General features: G+C 30.2%; 1 protein-coding gene across 1 annotated transcript in view; it reads right to left on the bottom strand.

The window, feature by feature from the left end:
• LOC122517950 (dipeptidase 1) overlaps positions 1-13,627 on the bottom strand; it is a 71,412-nt gene that overhangs the window by 23,427 nt on the left and 34,358 nt on the right. The window contains exons 4-5 of the mRNA XM_043636584.1: positions 12,150-12,300; positions 9,854-9,923 (exon numbers count right to left, since the gene is read on the bottom strand). Coding sequence (XP_043492519.1) covers positions 9,854-9,923; positions 12,150-12,300 — 221 coding nt within the window. The remainder of the gene's footprint in view (positions 1-9,853; positions 9,924-12,149; positions 12,301-13,627) is intronic.

Here is a 13,627-nt window from a genome sequence, read left to right as displayed (position 1 = left end):
TTTCAAGTTATCAGAAAAATCCACCCCTCAAGGCTGCTCGACTAGAACGAACGTGAGGAGGAAAAAGAAGAAAAAAGTGAGTCTCTCGTAGAGAGTTCGTCGTTCCATCGTTCGACTGAAAACGTTCGACGCGAATAATTCGCGTTCTCCCACGAGAATTTCTTTCTTTTTTTTTTTCTTCTTTTTTTTCGATGTCCCCCTCCTACGACTGCTGTCACAGGTATCTCCGGTTTTATCGTCCAACCAAAAAATTCTTCATCCTTCTTCTTCTTCCTCTTCCTCTTCCTCTTCCTCTTTCCCTGCGTCCCTTCGTTGAGGAATTCCTTCGAAGGGGGAAAAGAAAGGGAATAAAAAATATTACGCCACTTCCCTGGAATGTTTTTTCCCTATTTTTTCCTTTTTTTTTCTTCTTCTGCTTTATTTTTTATCCTCTTATTCGCAAACTTTTGAATTCCACTTGTTTTAATATTATATTGAATTATATTATTGATTATTAATAATAATTAATAATTAAATATAATATAATATAATAATTAATAATTAAATATTATGAATTATATTATTAATTATTAATAATATAATAATATATATAAATTTAAATATAATTATAATATATTAATATAAAATATAAAATATATTATATAATATAATATATTAATATATAACTATTAATTATATTGAATTCCACTTGTTCTATTATTATATTGAATTATTATTGATTATTAATAATAATTAATAATTAAATATTATGAATTATTATTAATTATTAATATAATAATAATATATAAATTTAAATATAATATATTAATATATAATATATAAAAATATAATAATATAAAATATATTATATATAACTATTAATTATATATTGAATTCCATTTATTATATTATTATATTATTATATTATTGTATTATTATTAAATTTATTCTATTCCATTTATAATTAATGTTTAATGTTGATACGTGTTAATTATTATTGTTTGTCAATCGTATGTAATAAAAAAAAATTGATTGAAATTTAAAAGCTAAAAATATAAGATCGATTTATTTATTTTGATTAATATATTATTGAAAGTGTGTTGCTTTAGAAAATTTTCAAAAACAAATTTCTCGATTATTTTCAAAGGGGTTTCCATTTGCGTTGGTTCTCACTCATAATGCATAACTGAAACGAGTGAAAGGAGTGTTTCTATTATGTAATAATAGCCAAATGGAAACCACGATAATGGGAAATGAACGTCGGGGATGATGGAACGAGGTGTACGAGCTACGAATTTGGTTTAAACCAAAAAATTTGCGGTTATCAATAATGCAAAAAATTTGTGGTTATCAATAAACGAAGTTGGTGGTACTTTCGTTTGGAATTTATGGGAGTATAGTTTTACGGGTTTTGTAATTTAAAGGCCAAAGGCGATTGGATATGCTTCAATATTTCTCTCCTTCTTTTTTGCAATTTATTCTAGTTTTAATCCTTCGAGTTATTTCATTATTTACTTTATTGGAAAAAAAAAACAAAAAGATAATTAAATTACATTGATCTTATTATTATTTTTGTCCATAATTATGAAAGTGCTCTAACGATAGGTCAAAATTTGAAAAAAAAAACAAATAATGAATTTATTTAGTTATTTTACACGACATTATTTTAAATTAAATTAATTCAATGTAAAATTGAATTAAATTGTAAAAAATGAACCGTTAGATAATGTTTGTTATTTCAATATTATTTAAAATTCATTAAGTATTCAAATGTAATTCTTTAAATATCTCGAAACAAAATGAATGATTTAAACCACTTTCATAATTATGGGTACATTTGTTTTACCATATTTAATTTCATCTCACTCGAATTTCTTTTATATTTATAATATTTTTATTATTAATCCGTGTATCCTTGATTTTATTTAGATCGAACTATCGAAGTAGACAGAGCAGCAGTAAAAAAAAAAAAAAAGAAACTTTCATAATTATGAGCACATTTCATCTCTCTCGAATTTCTTTTATATTTATAATATTTTTATTATTAATCCGTGTATCCTTGATTTTATTTAGATCGAACTATCGAAGTAGACAGCAGCATTAAAAAAAAAAGAAAAGAAACTTTCATAATTATGAGCACATTTCATCTCTCTCGAATTTCTTTTATATTTATAATATTTTTATTAATTATCCGTGTATCCTTGATTTTATTTAGATGGAACTATCGAAGTAGACAGCAGCATTAAAAAAAAAAAAAAAGAAACTCATAATTATGAGCACATTTCATCTCTCTCAAATTTCTTTTATATTTATAATATTTTATTATTAATCCGTGTATCCTTGATTTTATTTAGATGGAACTATCGAAGTAGACAGAGCAGCAGTAAACAAAAAAAACAAAACTTTCATAATTATATGCACATTTGTTTTACCATATTTAATTTCATCTCACTCGAATTTCTTTTATATTTATAATATTTTTATTTTTTTATTTTCTTACTCCGCCCCTTTCGGGTTTGGAGGACTAATATTTTTTATTAATCCGTGTATTCTTGATTTTATTTAGATCGAACTATCGAAGTAGACAGCAGCATTAAAAAAAATAAAAAAGAAACTTTCATAATTATGAGCACATTTCATCTCTCTCGAATTTCTTTTATATTTATATTTTTATTAATTATCCGTGTATCCTTGATTTTATTTAGATGGAACTATCGAAGTAGACAGAGTAGCAGTAAAGACAACATCAAAAGCAGAAGCAACAGCAGTAGCAGCAGCAGCAGCAGCCAAGTAACGATCGTTTAGTTCTTCCAAAATGAGATGAAACTTGTGTCCTTTCGTTGGGTATCGTTACTAGAGATACCTACCGGATGTTGCTATCACCAAAAGAGAGAGAGAGAGAGAGAGAGAGAGAGAGAGAAGGGTAACTTCAGTTAGGAAACTACCAACACCTTGGCACCTATTTGGAGAGGAAAACTTTCGGGGAGCAGCAAGCCGGCAGCTGTTCTCAAAAGGGCTCTGGTCAGTTCTCGTAGAACGTTTTGGAAAACTTATCGGCCAGCTGTGCCCATCTACATTCCAAACTCAATCCTCATTTTGGTTCCTTCAACTCGTAACAAAATCTTCTCACATTCTTCGCATCAGTTCGTTATTATTCGTATTTAAAACGTGAATAAACAATATTTTATTCGTCAACTTTAATCTCGTCTTCGTTGTGTTTTTAACAATTTTTTTTTGATCTTTTGTAATCGAAGAATTAATTTGTTCTTCCATCGTAGACGAAACTCCTTTTTGTTTTATCGTTTTTATCCAAGAAGAAGTAGAAGTAGAAGAAGAAGAAGAAGAAGAGGAAGAGGAAGATGTATTGATAACTTTGTCATACTTGACGGTATAATTTATCGGTTGAAATGTAAAGAGTAAGAGATGGAAAGAAGTAGGAACTAAAAAGCACGTGAAAGTTAATAAAGAGGTCGAGATTTGAAAGTTTAATATCACTGAAGAGATATTCGGGTAGAGCAGTGAAATTAAAATTCCTCGAGAGTAAGAGTGGTGGAGGAGCAGGAGCAGGAGCAGGAGGAGGAAGAGGAGAGGGGAAGAAAAAGTGAAGGACAAAAAAATAAGAGACAGAAGGATATTACAGTTTAGTAGTTAGCCCGTAGATTATTATAATAAATATACATAAATATGCACATAAACATATAAAATAAAATAATATATATATATGCACGAATATATCTTCGTAAAGTTGGTAGGAAATTAAACCGATTGTATGAAAGATAGACGAGATCAAAACTAAATTCAATCATTTTTTTCTTCAATTTATTATATTTTTTATTTATTTTTTATTATCAGTTACGTAGGTTATTTGAAAAATACCAAATAACAATGTATATACAAAGTTATATATGTGCCCATAATTATGAAAGTGGCCTAACAATAATTGAAAATGAAAAAAAACTAAGTTTACTAGTTATTTCACAGCACATTATTTTAACCAAAATTAACTCAATATAATTTTCACGATATTGTGAAAAATAAATCGTTAGATAGTGTTTGTTATTTCAATATTATTTAAAATTCATTGAATGTTCAAATGCAATTCTTTAAATATTTAGAAACAAGAAAAAAAAATATATGACTTAGACTACTTTCATAATTATGTGCACATATATAAGATGAGTTAAAGAGATCTCAAGAAAATAACTGGAAAGCAGTGCAACCCTCTTGTACTGGAGCAGATGGTACGTGGCAGATCATGGAAACACGTTTGTCCTTCTTTAGACCACGTCGTGGACGACGTTTCTTAATGAAAGCACGTTCGCCGAATAACGCGAAGAAAATGACTTCTCCGTTGTGCCAAAAGCACGATTCTTAGACTGGCTACCCCTCTAATTAACTCAATCGTCTAACCACAAATTTTCTATTAACTCTATTCCCCTATTTACCCTTCTACGAATAACCAAGCATTTTGTAATAATCGTAATAATAAACCATAAATATGTATTATATTTTTCATTTATTTGATACTCAACGTTAAGTCATATAATCATTTTAATTATTATTATTTAATTTTAGTTATTGTATATTACTAATTACATTTTAATTATTTTATTAATATATATTGTATAATCATATTTAATTATTATTATTTTAATTATTATTATTATACTCTTTTTCTCTCTTTCGTATTTATATTTTGTTCTTTTTTGTTTCTTTTTAATTAAAAATTTAAATACAATCACACCAGGGTATCATAAAACTCGTCGGAGTGAAAAATTTTGTATTTAAAAGGGACTACCATTAGTATACTCGTACTTTTCAACTAATAATTTATACAGTAGGACCCTGATTAACAGAAGTTGTGATTATTAACTTCTCGGTTATCCTTTGTTTTATGTTTGTTAACAAAACTTCGAGTTCAGTCGAGATTTATCTACAGTAAAACCTTGATTTATTCATGTCATTTCTCCCCTAATCGAACTGGCAAATCTAAATTCTACTGTAATCTTAAAATGAATGCAGAAAGAAAAAAAAAAGACAAGTGAAGTAAGTCAATTTTTGTTTAAATTGAATTTACAACAGTTTCTTTACAAATGATCCAATATTTAAAGGTATTTTCTTATTAAATTATCAAATCAATTGAACTTGATTGATTCGACTTGATCGAAAATGTAATTTCAATCAATTTTTTTGTCCACGCTGGCAGCAATTTGTAGGTTAGGTTTTTTTCGTTGCCACGCAATTAAACTAAACTTAATAGAAAAAAACTCGATTACTAAGGTACTTAGTTGTTGTAATTTATTTATCGACTTACGTGTAACAAAATGGATGAAAATGATTCTTTTACTCGGTGTATTAGGAAAAAGTTTCATTGATTTATTACCAATCGGTTAACTCAACTTCTTCATCTTGTAATTTTCATCGAGTATATCAAATAATTATTCTTTCCGAACTTGTTAACTTTTATCGAAGTGAGAAAGATTTTTTCTTTCTTTTTTTTTCCCTTTCTTTTCATTACTCTTTACTTTCATGGAATTTTTTCTATTATGTTATCAAAAATGTAGACTCTTTAGAAGGAAAGATTAATCGATTCACGTTTCTTCGTGCGTACAAGTTTCGCGGGGGTACAAAAAATTACGCTTGATGGAAAATTAAAATTCGATGTAAGAAAAAGTTGTCTATTTTAAAGAAGAAGAAGAAGAAAAATATCTCTCGTACAATTTTCTTATTTTTTCTTTAATTTTTTGTCTCATTTTTGTCTTTTGTTTAGATTCTATTTTTATATTTTTCCTTCTCGTCATTATTATCGTCAGGAGTGTTGTTGCATTTAACGAGAACGTTCTTGTGGGTATTTTTGGATTAACTTGATATAATCAGAAAAAAAGTAAGAAAGAAAGAAAAAAAAGAAATAAAAATAATTGTCTTTCGGTGGAATAGATTCATAGGTTAAAACGAATAAAATTGTTGAATAATTGGTCTCCCCTGTGTCGTAAAAAAGTTTTCTTTCCGAGTAGGTAAGTTTCGCAATGAATTTATCGTTACCCGACCAATCAAAATGTTCTTTTCTTTTTTTTCTTTACCTATTCTCTTTCTATTTGCGCACACACACACACACACACAAATCACAGACAGAAACCACTGTTTGCTTTACGAAGAAATATGTAGACGAGAATCGAAGATTAGAGGAAAAATGTTTGAGAAAATCCAACGTATTAAATACTTTAAGATTTTATACATGTGTATGCATGAATATCTGTGTGTATCTGTGTGTTTAAAATGTAGCTTTAAAGATCGAAAAACGAGAGGGGATGAGTTTCGAAAGATATAAAGCTGCCCATTTCATGGTACGTTCGGGGTAAAAGGATTTGCGAGGTTAGGTAACGATGAGAGAGGACGTTTTTACTCTCTCTCTCTTTCTTTCTTTTTTTTTACTCTTTGAAAGAAGCAGAAGAAGTAGAAGTAGAACTAGAAGAAGAAGAAGAAGAAGAAGAAGAAGCAGAAGCAGCTTTGGAATTTTTATCGGCCACTTTAGATGGCTGTTTATTGCCACGATGTAGGTGATAAACGGTCGTAAGATCTGAAGGAAGCAAGGTGTAAAAAAGTCGAGAAGATCGGACATAAAATATCTCCTTCTGGAAAGGCTCGATGAGAAAACGAGTAGTTTCTTTTACCACCTTTAAGAAGATTGATCTAAGAATTTGTAACTTTTACACTTACTCGAGTTTCATTACTTTGCGTGGACGAAAAACGATGAATGAAGTTTAGTGATACTACGTTAAATACGATTTCCTAAAGTATTTATCGACTCTTTGATAGAATATTTTAATTAGATATATACAATATAATAAACTTTAATAAGAAATATTTTCAATATAATACTTAACAAAGTTAGCCGAGAGAGAGAGAGAGATTAAATTATTAATTTAAACTAACAGGAAAATTCAAATGAAGAATTAATTGTTCGTGGTAATTTAACCAAGTTTAATTAACTGTAGGATTCGTGAAAAAATTGGGGACCGTTGGATTGACTGGACCGGGATTCGATCCCGGTCTTCCACTTTTCGGACGACTGCACTTTAACCATTGAGCTATTCAGGGCCCATCGTTCAGTCTCGTCACGAACGCCTATTTAAGTGTTTGGCTTGGAGGCGCTCGTATCTCACACAACTTTTATGAAAAAAACATTTACACGATAACACGCTTGTAACATCTAGTTTAACTACCACCCCCACCACCACCCCCCCCTGCCCGTAGTTTTACTCGTTCACGTTCTATGAAGATTTATAACATCTTTTTGTAAGCGAAGGAAGATATTGGTGTGACGTTGGTAACGTTGAATTGCTTGCTGCTGGACCGATTCCTTTTTCAAACTCGGAGAAGAATAGTGTTGAAGAAAAAAGCTTACTTTTAAAGAAAGAGAAAAATGTATATATATATATCTGTATGTATGTATATATGTGTGTATGTATGTGTGTATGAATGTGTATATAAAAGAATGGAAGAGAAAAGGGGAAGAGAGAGAGAGAGAGAGAAGAAACATCATGAAAGTGAGGAAGAGAAACGAGAAGAAGGTTTACGGGATGATAGCGAGAAACCCGATCGATTTTCATCAGGGTGAATTAAAATGGACATCGTACGACCATTATTCTTCTTCGTAGCAACTGAAAGGAGTGGCTGGAGAAAAATCTTAGCTTCGTTGAATACTTTAGCGACGTTCGTTAACAATCTTCCGTGTTCTTCCTTTCTTTTTTTCCTTCTTCCTTCCCTTTTTTTTTTTTATCCCTTTTTTCTTTCCTCATTCTTTCTTTCTTTCTTTCTCGGATACGACATACTTCGTAAATTCGAATCGAATATTATTTTTGTCCCTTTTTTTTTACTTTGTCTTTTTTTTTCAAACATTCGTGCAAGTATTTAAATAGAATTTTCTTTTTTTTTCTTAACTCGAATAATTTTTATTCGCGATCGTTTATAAATGAGATAGTAAATGTTGTCTTCTAAAAAAGTATACTTTCATATGATTTTTTTTGAATAGAATACGATTTTTATATTAAATCGATACGTATTTTTTGTTTTGTATGAAAAGGGTCAAGGAAACATTGCGATCATCGAAACGATAAACGGAATATTCAAGTTTCGTTCCATTCGATTTTCATCACGTTTGATATTCCATTCGATTACCGCATCCCTAAAGTCATTTTTCATCTACCTTCGGACCACGAAAAAAAAAACTGTACCCTCATCTTCTCACGTCATCGCGGTGTCCGTTCTCTCCCCTTAACTTTCAACGCGTTTTCAGTATTTCGAAAGGCACAATTCTTTATACCTTGTTATATCAATAAAAATGATTGAAATATGTCCGTCCTCGCATTTATTATATTCGTATAAAACTGATCTAGTGTATAGTTTTTTGTTTAGTATAATATCAATCGTTCAGTTGTCTAAAAGATGATACAAATAAAAATTGTTTAATATTTCGTATCAAATACGATGCTTAATTTTCGATATTTTCAATGAAATTCTATTTAAAATGTTCATTCTATTTTAAATATTCAATCATTAACCCCTTGACATACAAATTAAATGAAATTAAAATCAAAATTATTATTATTATTTTATTAATTTATTATTATTATTATTATTATTAATTATTAATTTAATTTAAAAGCTTGACGAGTCAGACTCGCCATTGTATGTCAAGGGATTAAATCATATAATAATATCAATAATTATTGAATAATATTCATTTAATTTTCTTTTCATTCTTTTCGAATGAGTTGATTCATATTTGACGTATAAAAAAATTGCATATTTCTGAGATAACGTTGACGAAATGAAAACAATTTTCATTGTACTAAACTTGGATTGTTTATAAATCGTGATTAGATCCGGTTTAGATCTTTCTCTTTCTGTTGGTTAGGAAAGAGGTACTTTACTACTGCTAAAAGGTTTAGTAGGATAGTTCGTGGATGAACTCTAAGCCGTCCAGACCGATGCTTTCACTCTCAACGAGGTGGTTGCTTCTGAATAATCAAAGAGAAAAATAGACCGACACATTCCGTGCATTAGCCTAAGCTTACTTCCAACGTAGTTTCTCTTGAAAATGCTGTACGGTTTATGGAAATGTTTTCGTAACTAAATTATTCAATTATTTAGTTTATCAAATATATTTCTATATACGGATGTCCATTATCAACGATATATTTTATCTGAAGGATTATTGTAATTCCAGGGATTTGTTTCGTGTTTCATACGAGTCACGTAAGTTAATATAATTCTCGTATAATTAATACGAGTTTGTCCTGCAATCATATTTCCGACATCAATGTACACATACCGCGGTAAAAGGATAATTCGAATACAAACATCTTCGTCGACAAAAGTTTCTGATTAACTTTCAAAATATTTTATCGAGTAGAAATAATTTAACACGTAGGGGCGTGTGTACCACCGGATATTTGATTGTTTTATTAAACGGGTACGTAACATCGAATATTTAAATTTTCAAGTAAGTAGAAGTAATTCCCACATAATTGAAAATCAAAGTAATGAAAATTTATTTCCTTTTTTTTGTTTTTAAATTAATTCTCGACCGATAGAAAGAAAAGTTTTAATTGTAGCCACCCAATGGGAAAGAAACAAGAAATGAACCACCGACGTGGACGTGTTAAATGAAAATAATAGATAAAGAGAAGATAAGTAGGTATATATAATCTGAAATAAATTTCGTGAGGGAAATTTCACGGATATGGGGGAAACACGTATAGGGTTTTTTCTTTGATGGGAATATTACTACTCGTAATCTACTATAAGTGGGATCGATGAATTGTTAATGTCACTAGCTGGGGAATTTAATGGAATTTCATTTTGTACTCACCTTACCGAAGTTTGAGAGACCACCGACGTGAGGCACTTGACCAGGTTCATCCGCCTTGCTGCAGTCTGCCCTAACGAACCAACAGGTCAGTAACTCTATAGTTACAATCGTGCGCATTATTGCCATACAATGACTTCTAATCATGGTTCTACCAATTCCTGGTTCTATTGCCGTATCACGATAACGATATTTACCTAACAGAGAAACCCGATCAAAGTCTAACGAATTGTTGTCCAATTTCTAACCACGTTCTCCTCATTAACGCAATACCTTCATTGTATATTCGACTATATTCTCACACCATCATAATATGATGCGTTATGGAATTTACTCGAGATCGATGAGGTTCTATTGAAACTATTGATAAACACACACGCACGCACACACACACACATACACACTGTTATTATTCAAAGTCTTATTAAATTAGCTTTCATATATGCCCGGTAATTTCTGACCGAATTAATTGTAAATCGATAAATGGATATACACAGAATTACATTGTACAATTTTATTTTATATATTGCAATTATTTCATTTATATATTTAAAACGTCTAATCAATTTTATATTGACATTTTGTAAATTTTGTTCATTGTTACTGGTATATACCATATGCATATATACATTTTTGTTATTTTTAAGATTTTTATTCATTCAAAATGATATGAATAATATTGTACGATAATAACTTGTGCGTATATTTTCGTCTATTTTCGTGAAATTATCGTTCAATAGTAGCTGAAACAGATTGAACAATGGCGTCAGGTACCGATGATATGACATAGCAATGCTATCAAGGATTAATACCATGGTGACGATCACGTGTATTAACGTTCCATTCTCTAAACCGTCTGACAGAACATCAATGATACAGTATTAGATAGATACTAGTTGTAATAATCGATTATTCAACGGGTAAGGCTCAATCGGGATCTTCCCATCGGTGATGTACGTAGTTACGTACGTACGTAGAAATTCTATGGTGTTGAGGACGACATTGCTTTATCGGATTTTACGTCGTGATTGGTTCGTTTTCGCAACTTAGGTAGTAGCTGAGTTAATCGATCTGTCTGATCTAATAAACGTCGATATTCTACCATAATCTAATATTATTAGTTACGTCATCGTATTAACTTCTTCAATTTTGACGAGAGAATGACAGAAAGGGAGAGAAACGATATGGGAATCGTAAAATAAATTGAAACTTTATTTCCTTACATAAGCAGAAGAAAAGTAAGAGAAATAAGAAAAGAGATAAAAGAAGACTCGCGAGTTTTTCCTGAAATTCATGGCATCTTCCGCGAGAAGAATTTTTATCTCTCTCTCTCTCTTTATTTCTTTCTCTCATTTTCTTTTTCACACCTGTCGCGTCCACTCGTAAAACTAACACGAACGCGAATTCATCTGTTGTTTGTCGTAAAATAATATTTTACTATCATTCTACTATTTTTTATCTTTTATCGTTGCGTAACTACTTTGGCTAGGAATCTTCCGAGATAATTTCGATAGTGTCTTAGTATCGATTTTTTAAAACTATCAAATTTAGTATGTAAAAAGACAAAAAATAGATCGACAAAGTTTGAATTGACCTCGTCGATGGATTTTTCCGAATATCAACGTTTATTCCTATCGATTGGCGCAAAGTTTTGAATCCTTATGGAAGTTCGGATAAACAAAGTATTTGTAAGAATAATTTTGGGAAAATAACTTTTAAAATAACCGAGGCAAATTAATTTGTCAAAAAATAAATTCAAGTCTAGCATGATTTACACACTTTGTATTATTATTATTATTATTATTTTTCTTTAATAAAGAAATTCTTCTTCTTCATATTGCAATTTCTTAGAAAAAAAACCACCTTTATTTTTAACGACAATTCGACACATTCCAGACAAACCTGTCAATTATTATACTTTCTCCAATATTTCTAATTGAAATTGACAAAGATATCTCCGTAGGAAAATCCCGACGATTACCCTAAATTAAATATAAAAAACTATTCAAGAGATTGCAGATATAAAAAGATATTAAAATCTTAAAAGACATCATATTTTCAGACTCGTTAACATTTTTCTTATCGATCAAATGATTTTCTACTGTAAATGTTTATTGATCGGTATTCTAAAAATAATCTTTTGATTGATTTAAATTATCAATTGATTTGAAACTTTTGGCAGGTGGTGTACGTCTCGTCGATGAGATAAATTGGACACGTATCGGAAACTTTGATTATAATCTTCGTATCTTAAACGATAGTGATCTGAATGATTTTGTATCTCGATTGGCAGACTCACCAAGGCGTATGGCACGTGTGAGTTAACGTTAAGTATCTGGCACCAAGTTCGTAGAGCATTCTCAGGACCGCCAAACTCGTGCCGATGGCATGTCCTCCTTCAACCCCTATAAGACTCGCTAATTTACCCTCCTTGTGTGCTCTCTCGATCCCTGAAATTATACATTAAATTCAAGTTTATTCCTCTGCGATTATTTCACTCATTTTCATTCACCCTATTATCGTTCATTATTATTATAATTGGAAGTATATAGAAGAATAAGTCAAAATTATTTGATTATCTTACACAATGATAGAAAATCTGCTCAAATGAATATGTTAATTCACTTTTCGTATTATTCATTAATCAATTTTTTGTTAAATACAAATAATAATTAGATTCAATCCGAATGTGTTATTAGTCAAAAAGAATCTTTATTAGTGCAAAATGAATTTTCAATATATTATAATTCAGTCGAAATTACTTCCACGAGATTGCAGAAGTTGTTACTTAAGATTCCAAGAATATTTTAAGGCGGTACTGAAAGCAAGATTGAAATATTTGATGAGCACTCTCTAAGTTTCCTACCATTTTCTCTTTAGCCGTTTTTAGTACAAACGATTTAGTTTTGTAATTATGTCATGATAATAAATGGACTTTCCTTTATATTTATTTTGATATTTTTATCAATTGTATATGTAATCAAATAATTTTGTCTAATAGTGTACGTTTACATTTCTTATATATTACAGATTACAATCGTTTCTCTTCGTTCAATGAATACACGGAGTAAAATAAAGCAAGAAGAAGAAGAAAAAGATTTATCTTTCGTATTGAAGGATGTAATATAACCAGTAATAGAATATCAGGTTCATCGAATACTGGTATTCCAATTACATCGAGTTTCATTGTTACACGCTGGCTTTAGATTAAATTTTGTATTAACTAAGTTGTATAGTATATCTTGAACGTTCGGAGGAAATATCATTTCGTTTTCTGACATAGCACATCATTAGCCGGGACAATAGCATTTTCCCTAGCACAGTTATGTTTATTCGGATTAATTAAATCATCGGAATTGCCCATCAGGGGTTTTGATAGCCTTGGATATCTCTCGTTGATTACAAAACGCGCTGGTTCTATACGTAAAAGATAATAAACATTGTACACGCTTGTTCTCGCTATCTAAACTCGCGTATTCCACAATCAGCATTTACTCGATATTCGTTCGGCTATTCAACGAATTCGATGACCAACGTTTAATGGGACGAACGAGCCATTGGTGTAAGGGTAGACCGACGGCTTCGTAAAATCAAATTGGCGAGCTTGCAAGCGGTTCGTGCTAGGTAGGGATTCGATTAAAATACCACGTGCAAACTGTGTTGCTAATATCCTACACTACTTGTCGTTGTCAACGTCTGTATACTCGTTATAAGTCGTTATATTACAATTTTACATTTTAAACAAATAAACAAACAAATAAACGAACCAAATGATAA

Source organism: Polistes fuscatus, unplaced genomic scaffold (assembly GCF_010416935.1).
Source record: "Polistes fuscatus isolate 324 unplaced genomic scaffold, CU_Pfus_HIC Scaffold22, whole genome shotgun sequence".
Lineage (NCBI taxonomy): Eukaryota > Metazoa > Arthropoda > Insecta > Hymenoptera > Vespidae > Polistes > Polistes fuscatus.
The sequence above is the reverse complement of the archived record's forward strand: the minus strand, read 5'-3'. Positions and strand labels throughout refer to the sequence as shown.